Below are 13,106 nucleotides of genomic sequence, written 5' to 3'. Positions count from 1 at the left end.
CAGTGTGAACAGTTAGATGTCGAGGAGCAATTATGTCATAGCAACAGTCCTTTATTTTCCAAAATAAATGGAGTCAGACTTGAAAAGCACCAAACCACACTCGCGCAGTTATGTGAAGCGGGCACACACAGCAGAGCGAGTGAGTGTGGAGGAGATACAGGGACCTGAAGTGCAGATTTTTAGCTGTTATGTGCATGCTACATTTCAGACTGCCACAAGCAGATTTTCTAATTTAGAGATTAACAAAGCATGAAAATGCTTTCAATCAAATAATAAAACTAACACCATTAAAACAGAATAAAACCAAGAGGAAATACAGACAAAACACACCTCATAGAGCAGGGGTGTCAAACATGCGGTCCGTGGGCCAAAACCGGCCCGCCAGAGGTTCCAATCCGGTCAGTGGAACAACTTTGTAAAGTGAAAAAATTAAATAGAAGACATTAGCTGCAATTTTTCAAAAAGTAACAACTATTTTAAATTTGTCCTCTTGGGGTCGCATAAAATCATAGTGCTGACGGAGCGCACCTGAGCGGCACTTTTTTTCTCAAAGTGAGAAAATAAATGACTTGCTGTTTGCATAATCTGGTTGAGATCATTAAGACTTTTTAGAGCACTATAAGATGATCCACTAACTACTAACACTAGCACTACACCCCTGCCTACAACATTGTCCAGCAAGCAAAGTGTTCATGCTGGAGCTGAGGGGTCCAAAATAATCAACTTTACCTTCTTCATTATTATAATCTATCTGTTCTTTTGCTGTAAACATTACACTCTGTGTCAGGTGAATGGGTAACCTGTGTGTTTGGTGTGTTCGCAGCAGGTTCCAGGGCTTAAAGAGTAAAATATTCAGCCCCACTATGAGACTCATCATGGCAAAAAATACAACAGCTGTTTTTGTAGAAAGATAGTTCATTGAATGTAAACATTTTCAGAATGTACTTGTACTTTTTGCACTAAAACAAAGTGGAAAATTTAGAGTTTTTGTTATTTATAGGTTATTATGTTATTATTTTACTGGTCCGGCCCACTTCAGATCAACTTGGGATGTATGTGGCCCCTGAACTAACATGAGTTTGACGCCCCTGTCATAGAGCCTTAGAGAAGTATGAGAAAAATGAATAAACCTTTTTGATGTCTCAGGAAAACATTTGTACCAGCAAAATCAGTCAGAGATTAAGTTTAATGGAGCACTGTTGGCCTAGCAGTTTAAGCGGGCACCTCATATGTATATGCCGCAGTCCTTGTGGAGGTCACGGGTTAGAATCCCTGCCTCTCCCATTTGCTGCATGTCTTCCCCCCTATCTACTCCCCATATTTCCTGTCTCTCTCCAGATTTCTATCAAATAAAGGCAAAAATGCCCAAAAATATAACTTATATAACTAAAAAAGGAAAGGCAGGAATCAAAAATGAGTGAAAAACAAACAAGGATTAAGGAAAGGAAGTAAGGTGGAGAGTGATAAACGAAGGTCGTAAAGAGGATAAAATGAACAGAAGAAAGCGTGGAAGGAAGAAAAAGGAAGGAATTAAATAAGGTTGGTTGTAAGGAAGAAAGTTAGAAAGAAAATAAAATCAATAAAGAAGGTTTGTAATTTAAAAATCAGTTAGACATTGAAAATGAGAATTAAAAAGAAACAAAAACAGTAAAGTGAGCATGAATATCAGAAAGAAAGATCAATGAAAGTCAGACCACCTTGTGAGGGTAGTTACTGACCTGATCGTGTGAATTTGTCGAATTAGAAAAGCACTTCTTTTCTGATGGATCAGGTTCTCGATTTAGTTTAGCTAAGGGTATTTTTCCAATTCTTTGTGTGCAACCAACGAACAACTAGAGGATGAATATGAGATACATATCTAAGACACAAGAAATACTGGAATAGTTCAGAAGCATGAGAAGCAGAAGACATCACCTCTGTTTATGTCACAGCCCCAGTCCTTGTCACGGATCATGGACCTGCTCCTGTGTCACAGAAGGTTGCATTGAGAGCATATGTTAATATTAAAGTGGAAAAGAAAGTCTGATAGAATCCATATGACTTTAATTCACACCTTCACCTCCCTCTTGTGTCTCTGCAGGTGAATCTGGGCAGCCATCAGTACCTGTTCACCGTGGACGTGAACCCCGCTGACATGCCGTGTCTCTGCCTCAGGCATGACGTGGACGCTCTGGTGTGGCAGCCTCGTCCCGACCAACCCAGTAACCTGTGGGAACACATCGCCACGTTCAACGCTCTGGGTAAGAATTTTATTATGTAATTGAAGTGAATTTACAAACTTTTACAAATGACAGTAACTGCATGTAACACACCTTGCAATTACGCAATTCATCAAAAAACATCATAACATAACATATGACATGAGAAAATTACTTCAACAAGCCTTTAAAAAGTGAATCAAATAAAACGGCAAAAGCAGAAGCCAAACTATATGAAACCAGTTATAAAATGAGTCAAAGTTATATTGCAGTAATATAAACTTAGTTAAGACCATGGCAAATTTTAATCAATTTTGCCCTAAGTGTCTGCATAATGGCTCACTTAAATACACACAGCTCCAACGCAGAGACGCTGTTTATCTGCAGCACCATGTAGGAAGCATTTAACCCTTTTTTTTTGTGTGTGCTTTATGAAAAGCTGCACAGTCCCTTTGTGATACAGACCTTTGCATCTGTTTTTGCATCCATTCTATCAATTCCAATTATAGATATAATCGTCAGGTTTACAGCGTTCATGGTGAATGTACTCTTTCCTTTCCTGATGAACATAAAGAAAACAGAACTCTGCTTCAGGCCCGAGAAAAGGCTTTGGGATGGCCTTCAAATTCTCATGGAGACATTTTTCAGTTACGACTAGTGGTGCAACGGATCATCGTTGATGATCATCCGTACGGATGCCTCTCCACGGATCGGCATGGACGTGGTCCGCGGATCGGTTGATGAAAAAAAGTTGCGCGTGTTCACGTGATGACCGCATGTAGAATCCACACTCACTCGTGAAGCGCAGCGGTAGTCATTGCAAGTGAAGGAGCAGAGGAACATGAAAACCCTCCTGCATCTATTCTGTCATATGTATGGGAGCATTTTGGTTTCCCTGTGAAATACAGTGAATGCTGAATGTGTTTGAGCCACGTTATGAAATTCCGTAGCACACCCACTAGACCAGAGGCCGTCAATACGCGGCCCGCGGACCACATCCGGCCGCCTATTTGTGGCCCCCGAACTGTTATTCCTTCACTCGGTGTTTTGGTCGGGTCACTGGTGTTTACCAGGACTTGTCTCCATGTCAACAATACGCAGACAGGCTGTTACTGGGTCACTTAGAGTCCAATGCTGGAGTGCAATTTTTTACTTTCACTTTCGTTTATGGAGCAGTTCGCATGTTGGCACTTTGCCAGCTGTAGGACCCTAGAATGCACGGAAACGGTGTGTTCACAGTTTGCAGCTCAAAGAAAAGTGGACGGTGAAAATCAGCAAATGAAAGAAGAATGGAGTGAAACTTTTGAAGATTCTCTGCTCCATCACTTGCCATGCCATGAAATGCAGTGAATGAGGCAGGACTGGGCCCACAGTAAATTTTGAGTTGAGCTGCTGAGTTGAGTGCTTGAGCAAGCTCTTCACTGGTGGTGGCCCGATCCCGCAGCTGTAACACCTTCAGGAGACGGTCCTGGCGCTTGCTGGACTTTCTTGGCGCCCTGGAGCCTGTTTGGCAACAATTGAACCTCTCTCCTTGAAGTTCTTGATAATTCGATAGACGGTTGACTGAGGTGCAATCTTACTCGCTGCTATAAACTTCCCTGTTAGGCCCTTTTTGTGCAATGCAATGATGGCTGCACGTGTTTCCTTGCAGGTAACCATGGCTAACAGATGAGGAACAATGGTGTCATGCACCATCTTCCTTTTAAAGTGTTCAGTCACTCAATCATGACAGATTGATCGCCAGCCTTGTCCTCATCAACACTCACACCTGTGTTAATGTGTGTGACACCTGTGTGTCATCGAAATTATGTTAGCTGGTCCTTTTGTGGCAGGGCTGAAATGCAGTGGAAATGTGTTTTTGGTGATAAAGTTCATTTCCAAGGCAAAGAGGGACTTTGCAATTAATTGCAGTTGAGCTGATCACTCCTCATAACATTCTGGAGTATATGCAAATTGCCATTATAAAAACTGAAGCAGCAGACTTTGTGAAAATTAATAGTTGTGTCATTCTCAAAACTTTTGGCCATGACTGTACACTCATCTTTTGAACCAGGCTGTAAACATTTTTTCTGCTGTAAAGATCGTCTTTTTTGAATTTGTGTGCATGTAGTTTTCGGTACTTCCGGAGGCAGCCTCAAGTGGAAACTCGAGGAACTGCAGTTTTTAACACTTCCGCATTGGCTTTAATTCTTGCGGCTGGAGGTTGCCGCTTGAGTAAAATCCACAAAACAAACTTCCTTGAGTACTTGATTCTTTGAAATACTTATATTTATCGATGAAGCACGTTTGCTAACTGTTAATGTCTGTGCAATAAGAAAGTAGATAATTTATCATCCACTAAACACCAAACATCAAAACTTCCCACTGACCCCTCTAGGCAGCTCCTCCACAGGTTCCCTTAAAGGTATGAGACATGTTCTGTTTCAGAGGTCTCAGTATGCTGGTTTGAAGATGTGCGCAGCATTCTTTCACAAAGCTGATCCTAATTTCCATTTTTGATGAATCATGGCATCTGGAGTTGAATAATTCATCCCTCAGCCATTAACTTTGTTTATGTCTGCTGTCACACAGCTGCTGAGCCTCCAGAGCTGCAGAGAGATGACAGAACGTTTGACGTGACAGCAGTTAGAGACGTGAGGGGAGGGAGTTAACCGACACTTAAACTGCTTTTATCAAACAAGGACAGCTTGCAGATTCTTTCCAGACTGAGCTTTTAGAATCATTTAGAGAAGTGTGGCTCATAAAAGTTGAGGGGGATAACTGGATGTTTGTGTTCATGTCTCAAATTCATTAGTTTAATCATCTCTAGAGATACTATCAATCTTTTCGATTTAATTCATCTTCTCGTGAGTCATACTCGAGTGACGACATCTGGAAGTCATTAAAAATCAGTTTTTATAATCGACAAGTCAAACAGTATCATTTGTCTTTTACTCAACTGAGCAGAGTTTTACCATCTGCTCGGTTTCTTTGGAATACAAAATCTGACTTAAAGTCACAGATGGATCCCTGGTGATAGTTTCAGAAACTATCTCTGTTTGTGTCAGAGGAAAACGAGCTGAAGATGTGAACGTTGTGCCTCCAAATCACGCTGCTTAGAGTCTGAGAGGAAGAAATGTCATGACTGTAAATACTTATCCAGAAGTTACACATCAGAAGGAGTTGATTTAAGCAGCATTTAACACGCAGGGGATCAGGAACAAGTTTGTTTGTCATCATATAAAGGTAAGACTTCTGCTCTGTTATAACAAATATTAGTGGGGCGCAGTTGGCCTAGTGGTCTAAATGTGCGCCCCCATGTACAGAGGCTATAGTCCTTGTTGCAGCGGTCGCTGATTCGACTCCCAGCCTCTGCCATTTGCTGCATGTTTTCCCCCACTCCGCTCCCCCCATGTTCTGTCGGTCTTCAGCTGTCCTGTCCATGAAGGCAAAAATGCCACAAAATCTAAACAACAACATTGGTATGGCATATTTAAAGCTCACATTTAAAAAGATGATTATAACTTTCTAAAACAGACAAACCAAACACTGGATCTAAAGAGTTATTGTCTTTCTTGTTTGCTGCTTTAAGTCCTTAAGGGTTGGGCACAGGGAGTGATCTGGTCAGTCATCTGGTTGCAGTTTGAACTCGACACACTAACTTTGAACATCCTCTTTTACTCTCCTTCTCTCACAGGCTACGTCCAGGCGTCCAAAAGGGATAAAAAGTTTGCGACCTGCGCTCCCAACTTCTCCTACGCCTCTCTGTGCGAGTGTCTCCGCAGAGCTTTCATCTACAGACAGCCGTCCCCGGTGGAAACCGTCCTGTTCAACAGGAAGCAGGGCCGACAGGTAGGGCAGGTTGCCAAGCAGCAGGTGGCCAGCCTGGACTCTGATAAACCAATCCTGGGCTTCAGGGCGACCAATGAGAGACTCTACATCCTGACCTCCAGTCACCTGTTTGTTCTGAAGGTCAATAATAATTAGATCTCGGACTTTTTTTAGATTTCCTTCTCGTCAAACCTTTAAAGGAGCAATCATTCCGAAATGAACCTGCAACAAGATGTGCACGTGTTTCCTCTGTCTGTGTCCAGTGTTACAGAAATGTGTAAGATCATTAATTATCATCATTTTATGAACCATGAATCATAATAAACATTTAGTAGATGTTACATTCCTTCAGGGTTATCATAATAACATCTAATCATATCTTTAAGAGCTTTAAGTCGACATCTCACGGTTCTTTGTGATCAAATGAATCACACTCGGAGAAACTGGATGTGTAATAAATGTTTATTCCCTTTATGTGTCACAATGTTCACGCTCCCTGTGGTATTGTCAGTATTTGTAACTCCATGAATTCCAGTACCTAAATATAGAAAGTATACATTCCTCTTAATGAGCGTCTGCTTCACTGAGCCGGCTGTGCCACTTGGATGGCTGCTTGCGATGTTTCATGAGATGGTCGGTGGGGAGGAGGACACAGAGGAAATCCCTCTCCTTGGCTCATTTTGCAATCATTACTGTGGAAGTACGAAAGAAGCGAGCGTGCATTTCCATAAATTTCCATAAACATGTTTCACATATCGCCCGGCTCCCGTTGCATTAGCTTCAATCTCGGACGCCTTAAATCTCAAGAGGCCTAAAAAATTCAATCAGATCTGCCTGAAATGTATTTCTTATTTTTCATTTCAATGAGAGGCCGACACCTCTCTAACCAGCTATGAGAATATGTAGAAATACCGGTGATGCATCTGATAGATTTGAAGAAAAAGATCAAACTTTATTAATCCTGAAGTCAATTTCGTGCCAGATTGTGCCAAAATTACAGCACAGTGAAGTGATATAAGAATGCTGCAACTGAGCATCAAATATAAGTTATTAAGCGTTTTAGGATTAAATGCACAGACTTGTTGCAAAAACAGAAGAACATAGCAGTTTTTAGACTTACAGTAGATGAGATATGCAGAAAAAGTAGTACCAAGTGTAAGTAAAGTAGTAAGTGTGATAGTTAAAGATAATACAGAATGTGTATTGCAACAGATAAAAATGTTACAACTGATATTAATCATGATTGAACATGGTCTTGATAAAGAGTAGTATAGCCTGTTGAGTCACAGTCTACATGAGGGTGAAAGTAACATTGCATGTTTTTAATAAACCTGATGGATCAGTAATGTTGTACTTGGACATGCACAACTTAATAAACATAATCCAGCAGGATATTGAAGCAATATTGTGAAAATTTGAAGAGCATCTCAGAACCCATCAGCTGTCTGACAACCACACAGTAAGACCTATAAGGGCCACAGCTAACGCTTCAGCTGTTTGAGTGTAGAAAGGTACTTTATGTACAATTACAAGAGTCCCACTGTCCAACTTGCAAAAACAAATAATTTTAATGGCAACATCTCTGCAAAATGTTTGCCTGATGAAGGTCTTGCACTGAAATGCTGCCATTAAAAATATTTATTTTTGAAGTTGGATAGTGTGCGGGATTCTTTTAATTCTAATTTTGTGAGCTTTCACTCCTCTCCTACGCACCTGTCCCATAAAGTAGATGTGTGAAGCCTTTTCTTCACTTTTGAGTGTTTTAGTGTAGCCAGCAGTTAGGGACAAACAAACAACTTCCAGCTGAGACTTTCTTTTTTTTTTTTTTTTTTGCTAAATAATTTTTGGCCATTTGCCTTTAGTAGTTAGGACAGCTGAAGAGGACAGGAAATGTGGGGAGTAGAGAGTAGGGGAAGACATGCAGGAAATGGTCGACCGGCTGGGAATCGAACCGGCAACCCCTGCGGCGAGGACTGTAGCCACTATACTGTATGTGGGACGCTTGGACCGCTAGGCCACCGGCGCCCTCAAGATTTTCTTTCTCTACATTGTGTACAGTCTAAGGAGCAATTTGAGAAGTCGCCATGTGTTCAGATCAGCAGCTTTTCTTGTTTCATTTCATCCCCCAGAGGAGCACCAGTTCATCTGCTTTCATCTTTGTTTGGTGGGTCCCAGTTTCACTGTAAATAATGTGTTATTCAAAGGCTTCACTCTGGCTTACTTGAGCAGTGTGAACCTGAAAGAAGAAACTGATTTTCTTGCAATTTAACTGCAGTTAACACGTCTCTTTTGCAAAATCAACATCACCATGACACAGAAATGTTAAAATGCAAGTTTTGTCCAGTCTTTCATTTAAGAGGAGAAAAAAAAAAAACTTAACAAAAGCATCAGATCAATCATTTCTGATGCACTATTGGTAGTCAGTCAATCAATCAATCAATCAGTCAGACTTTATTTATAAAGCGCTTTTCATACAATGATATTGTAACACAAATTGCTGTACAAAAAAAATAAAAATAAAAAGACCCCCTCCATCCTAATCCCAACCCAGCCCGAGCCCAAAACCCACCCGCAATCCTAAAGTGAAGTGAACACAATATATGCAACAATAATAATAAAAACAATGAAAATAAAATAAGTAAATACAAATAAAAAATAATTTGCTGAACGAACTGAGGAATGAGAAATGAGGAAAACACTGGAGGTAAAATCAGATGTTAAAACTCAACACAGGAAATAAAAATCACCAAAATAAAATACATTTCTAAGATAATAAAACACTAAAATATAAATATGAATACATAATACTGTTCTTAGTCAATTCTACATACATACATTTATAGAGATAAATATATTATTGTCAGATTTTCAGATTACTGCTGATCTGAGTTAGGATGTATTTTAAGGGGAGTGACCCTCCTGCTTTTGCTCTGCTGCATACAACGTTTTTTCTTGCTGATGCCTGATTGGTCTAGATTTCCAGGACTACAAATGCACTACAAACAAAAACCAGCACACTTCTCAAACTGAAACTCCAGCGTGTAAATAGCAGTAAATAGAGATTATATGTTGAGATTAATTTCACAACAGACGGAGCTGCAGTTTGTATTTTCTGTGTATCCCTGTTTTTCACTTCTGCCAAAATCCTCTCAGGAAACATTTCTTCATTTCTCGGACAGCACTCGCATTTTTCAAAAACCCAGAAGAACTCAACAACAGAACACAAAATAACTCGAGACACACTAATAGACTTTTTCTGTAAGAAGAAAAGGAACGGTCCACATCCTATTTTTCACATTTTCTTTGATCTTAAGGCAACAGAAAGTAAAAACTGGCACACAGAGGATAGATGCAGAGATGAGGCTGTCTGAAGGATTAGATCCAAAAAGGCTGGAGGCTAAAACAGCATCGCCTTTGACTCCTGCAGGAAATCACCTCATATCATTTTCCCTCCATGAAGTAACAATAAACAGAAGCTAGCGAGTGTGTGTGTGTGTGTGTGTGTGTGTGTGTGTGTGTGTGTGTGTGTGTGTGTGTGTGTGTGTGTGTGTGTGTGTGTGTGTGTGTGTGTGTGTGTGTGTGTGTGTGTGTGTGTGTTTGTTTGCTGGCTGGACAAAGCTGCAAAGGAGGTTCTGAAATTATAGGAGAACTGCGCTAACCATTTTATTGATCTTGCCTAAAATTGCCAGTGTTGTGTGAACAAGAACCGAAGAACAACAGTGTATCAGTCAAAGGTGGTTTGGCTTCATCAGGAAGAGCAATTTAGTGAAAACTATCTGCAATTTGTGTTCCCAGGTCCCCCGAGTCCAGTGGCTTTCTGAGGCCATTTGTTTCTCCCCGGCTCAGCCACACCACAGGCCTCCCACTAATCAGCCCTCTCTCCTCTCTCTGTCTTTGTGTTGCTCCAGAAAATCCAGTTTTACCCACAGTTTCTATTAAATTACTGGTGTCCAATTCAATTAGGCTGCAACGCTTGTTTTTATCAGCTGTGCCAGAATCCAGCTAATATCTCTGAGGACAAGGCCTGTCCTTACTCAGACCTCCCCCTCCAAAAACACACAGAGCAATTTCACCACGTGGAATTGGATAATGCAACCCAGTTACCGCTCGCCATCTGCATATCCCAGAGCTTCACATGGCTGCTCTCAGGTAAACACTGCATGCCTTTAAGAGTTGGCTTTTGGAGGCCTTTATTAAAAGTGTGCTTTGGTGAATCACAGCTGAGCTTTTTTGGGAGCAAATTCAATCTCTCTGAATGAACTTCCTCGGCTGTAAGGTCAGGAAACCTGATGAGACTCTGAATTAAAATCAAGTTCCCTGAGATGACGAAGATCTGCAATGAGTTCATATTTCACCACCAGTGTTTTTATTTTCAGCTCCACTGTGGAGTCAGGATGCTACTTCAGTTATTTGATCCAAATTATCCATTAGTCCTCCAGTTCTGTGTAAATAATAGTCAAATAAGGGGCAGGACAGGTCAAGTCAATTTATTTTATTTTAATAGAGCCAAATCCGCAAAAGTTCTCTCAGGTCTCTTTTAATACAAAATGAGTCCAGACCTGACTCTGTGGAGTATTCAAATAACAGCAATGGGGTGGAATGGAAATCTAATTGTTCTTCACCTTTTAAGAGCTATGCATGAGAAATAACAAACATAGCTTTACACTACATCAGCTCACAGACTTTTATTTCAATCTGAGACTGCAGAAGTTAGTTAAGTCCACACACATATTCTCCATCCGTTTCCCTCCGCTTGTCACAGATCTGGCAGAGAGATCCGTCTAAGCAAATCAACCAAGACATCCCTCTCGCTAGCAATGTTTTCCAGCTCCTCCAGGGGGGGGATCCCGAGGCTTTTCCAGGCTAGGTGAGATATATAATCCCTCCAGTGAGCTCTGGATCTACCCCAAGGCCTCCTCCCAGTTGAGAATGCCTGGAACAACTCTACAGGGAAGCATCCTTACCAAATACCAGAACCGCCTCAACTCACTCATTTTGATGTGAAGGAGCAGCAGCTCTACTCCGAGATCCCTCCAGGCTGAGCCCAGCCGGAAGAAGGAAGCTCATTTCAGCCGCTTGTATCCGTGACCTCGTTGTTTTGTTCAGAACCCAAAGCTCATGGTCATAGATGAGGGTTAGAACCACGACAGTCCAGTGAAGAGGAGCTGAGCTGTAGTTTCTTTTGAGGCATAATTAATAAAGATTGAGTAATTGTACTAAATTTTTTTATTCGGTTATTGTTGTGTTCGTACTAAGATAAGCCCTGATTATTTATTTATCATATATTAAACTTCAGACATAACTTAAGTGTAACTTTATGAAGTCCAGTGTGCTTTTCAAACCATCGAACAGTTAAAGTAAACAAAGCTGCTCATCATCATCAGCAGGAGAGTAAGTGTTGGTCACTTGTTGAGTTGATTGCTCATTGTTTGATAATGAATAAAACTCCTCCTATAGGAACAATACATAGAGGACAGTAATTAGATGTTATGGACGGTGTACCTGCACAGTTTGCTCTCTGTGAACAGCTGATGTTATGACACTTTGGAAAGAATCAAAAGCAAAGAAGAGAAATTCGACTCAGCCTCTCAGCCGTCATTTATTCAACCGTCCAGTAGAAGGCAACATCACAGGTTGAAGATAAAATTCAAACGGTGTACATCCAGATGAAAAATATGCATCCTTTTGGGTTGATTTATTACAGTCAAACTTTACTGCCATGTTCTCTACAATATGCAGTATTCATTTAGTAAATTATGATCCAATGTAGAATAAAATGGATGATAGGTAAGTTATGTTTTTGGAGTGGCAGCCTGGAGTGGACTAATAGCTTATAGGGACAATGATTGATTAGCCTGATTAGGTACACCTCTTCAATGTTTATGATACCTTTGTGTTAGATTACCTGCTCCACCTACATCCCCACTTTCTTTTCCTTTTTCCTGCACAGCTCTTTGTGTTATTCATCATATCTCTCTTCAGACTGTGTTCCAGGAGCACACGATGCAGCCAAGGCCGTCTTTTACCTCAGACTTCAGAAGTACCCTGTCTTGGGTCCGGCTTCTTCCACTTTTTGAATAAGATATAACACTCCTTCAAGGCTTCTTTGTGTCCTGGGTAGAAAGATTAATCCTGTGCATGTGATGTTGTCAGTTCAGCTTACTCTGCCGTGATATCACAAGGTTTCTTCAACCTCTTCAGTCATCTTTTGAGGCTTGTGGTGCACCTTCAACCGAAACCAGCCAGGTCTTTGTCTGTCCCTCAAAATCATCTTTGACAAATACTATACAGACAATTTAATTTTCTTAACAGCCCAGATATTCCTTCTGAAGGTTTCCCAAGGACAGGACACAATTTGAAGGTGGGATAACATTGTTAGCAGAACAGCCAAAAGACATCTCCTTTGTCAACCTGCCATCCCCCCTTCTGTATCCTCTCGTAGCAGAGAGGGTGCAGCAGTGGAGGAGGGGTTGTTTGGTTTAATATGTTGGTGGAATGAGATTATTTGTGAGTCAGAGAAAGAGAGAGTTTATGGCCTAAACAGTTGCTGTGAAATATAAGAAGCTTTGTAAATCCCTGGCGCTGTCCATGGTGCTGAAGAAGCAACAATTTCTTACTGCGACTTAACCTGAACACACTACAGTCTGGTGTTGTGAGGATGTCCTGATAGATTTTGAAAATGAAGCGTCTTTGGATGTAGAAGTGTGTGTGCGTGTGTGTAGGGGCAGCTCATCCATACGATCCAAGCTCCTGCAGTCCAAATGTCAAAGTGTCCTTGGGTGAGAACCTGAGCCTGAAATTGCTCCTAGTGGCGTAGCAGGCAGCATACGAATGAGTATATGTGAATGGGATTAGTTGATGGGCACTAGATCGCATCCTCTGCCATCAGTGTGTGAATGTGTGAAAGCTACTTGCAGACTTTGAGTGCTCTGAGTGATCGTAGGACTAGAAAAGGGCTCTTTAAGTGCACTCTATTGACCATTAAAGCACGGGTTGAATTGAAGAAGCTTTGCAGCTTTGTGTCTGGGAAATGTTTCACAACTTTGAGACATTTTGTAGACTTAGAGTTTAATCAGTTCATTTAAGACAAATAAATTA

General features: G+C 41.0%; 1 protein-coding gene across 1 annotated transcript in view; it reads left to right on the top strand.

The window, feature by feature from the left end:
- Window positions 1–6,576, top strand: part of nudcd1 (NudC domain containing 1) — a 49,269-nt gene extending 42,693 nt beyond the window's left edge. The window contains exons 9-10 of the mRNA XM_034704828.1: window positions 2,081–2,240; window positions 5,875–6,576. Coding sequence (XP_034560719.1) covers window positions 2,081–2,240; window positions 5,875–6,164 — 450 coding nt within the window. The 3' untranslated portion in view covers window positions 6,165–6,576. The remainder of the gene's footprint in view (window positions 1–2,080; window positions 2,241–5,874) is intronic.
- Window positions 6,577–13,106: the final 6,530 nt, after the last annotated feature.

This window comes from Notolabrus celidotus, chromosome 16 (genome assembly GCF_009762535.1).
Source record: "Notolabrus celidotus isolate fNotCel1 chromosome 16, fNotCel1.pri, whole genome shotgun sequence".
In the NCBI taxonomy this organism is placed as follows: domain Eukaryota; kingdom Metazoa; phylum Chordata; class Actinopteri; order Labriformes; family Labridae; genus Notolabrus; species Notolabrus celidotus.
This window is presented reverse-complemented; position numbering and strand designations above follow the sequence as displayed.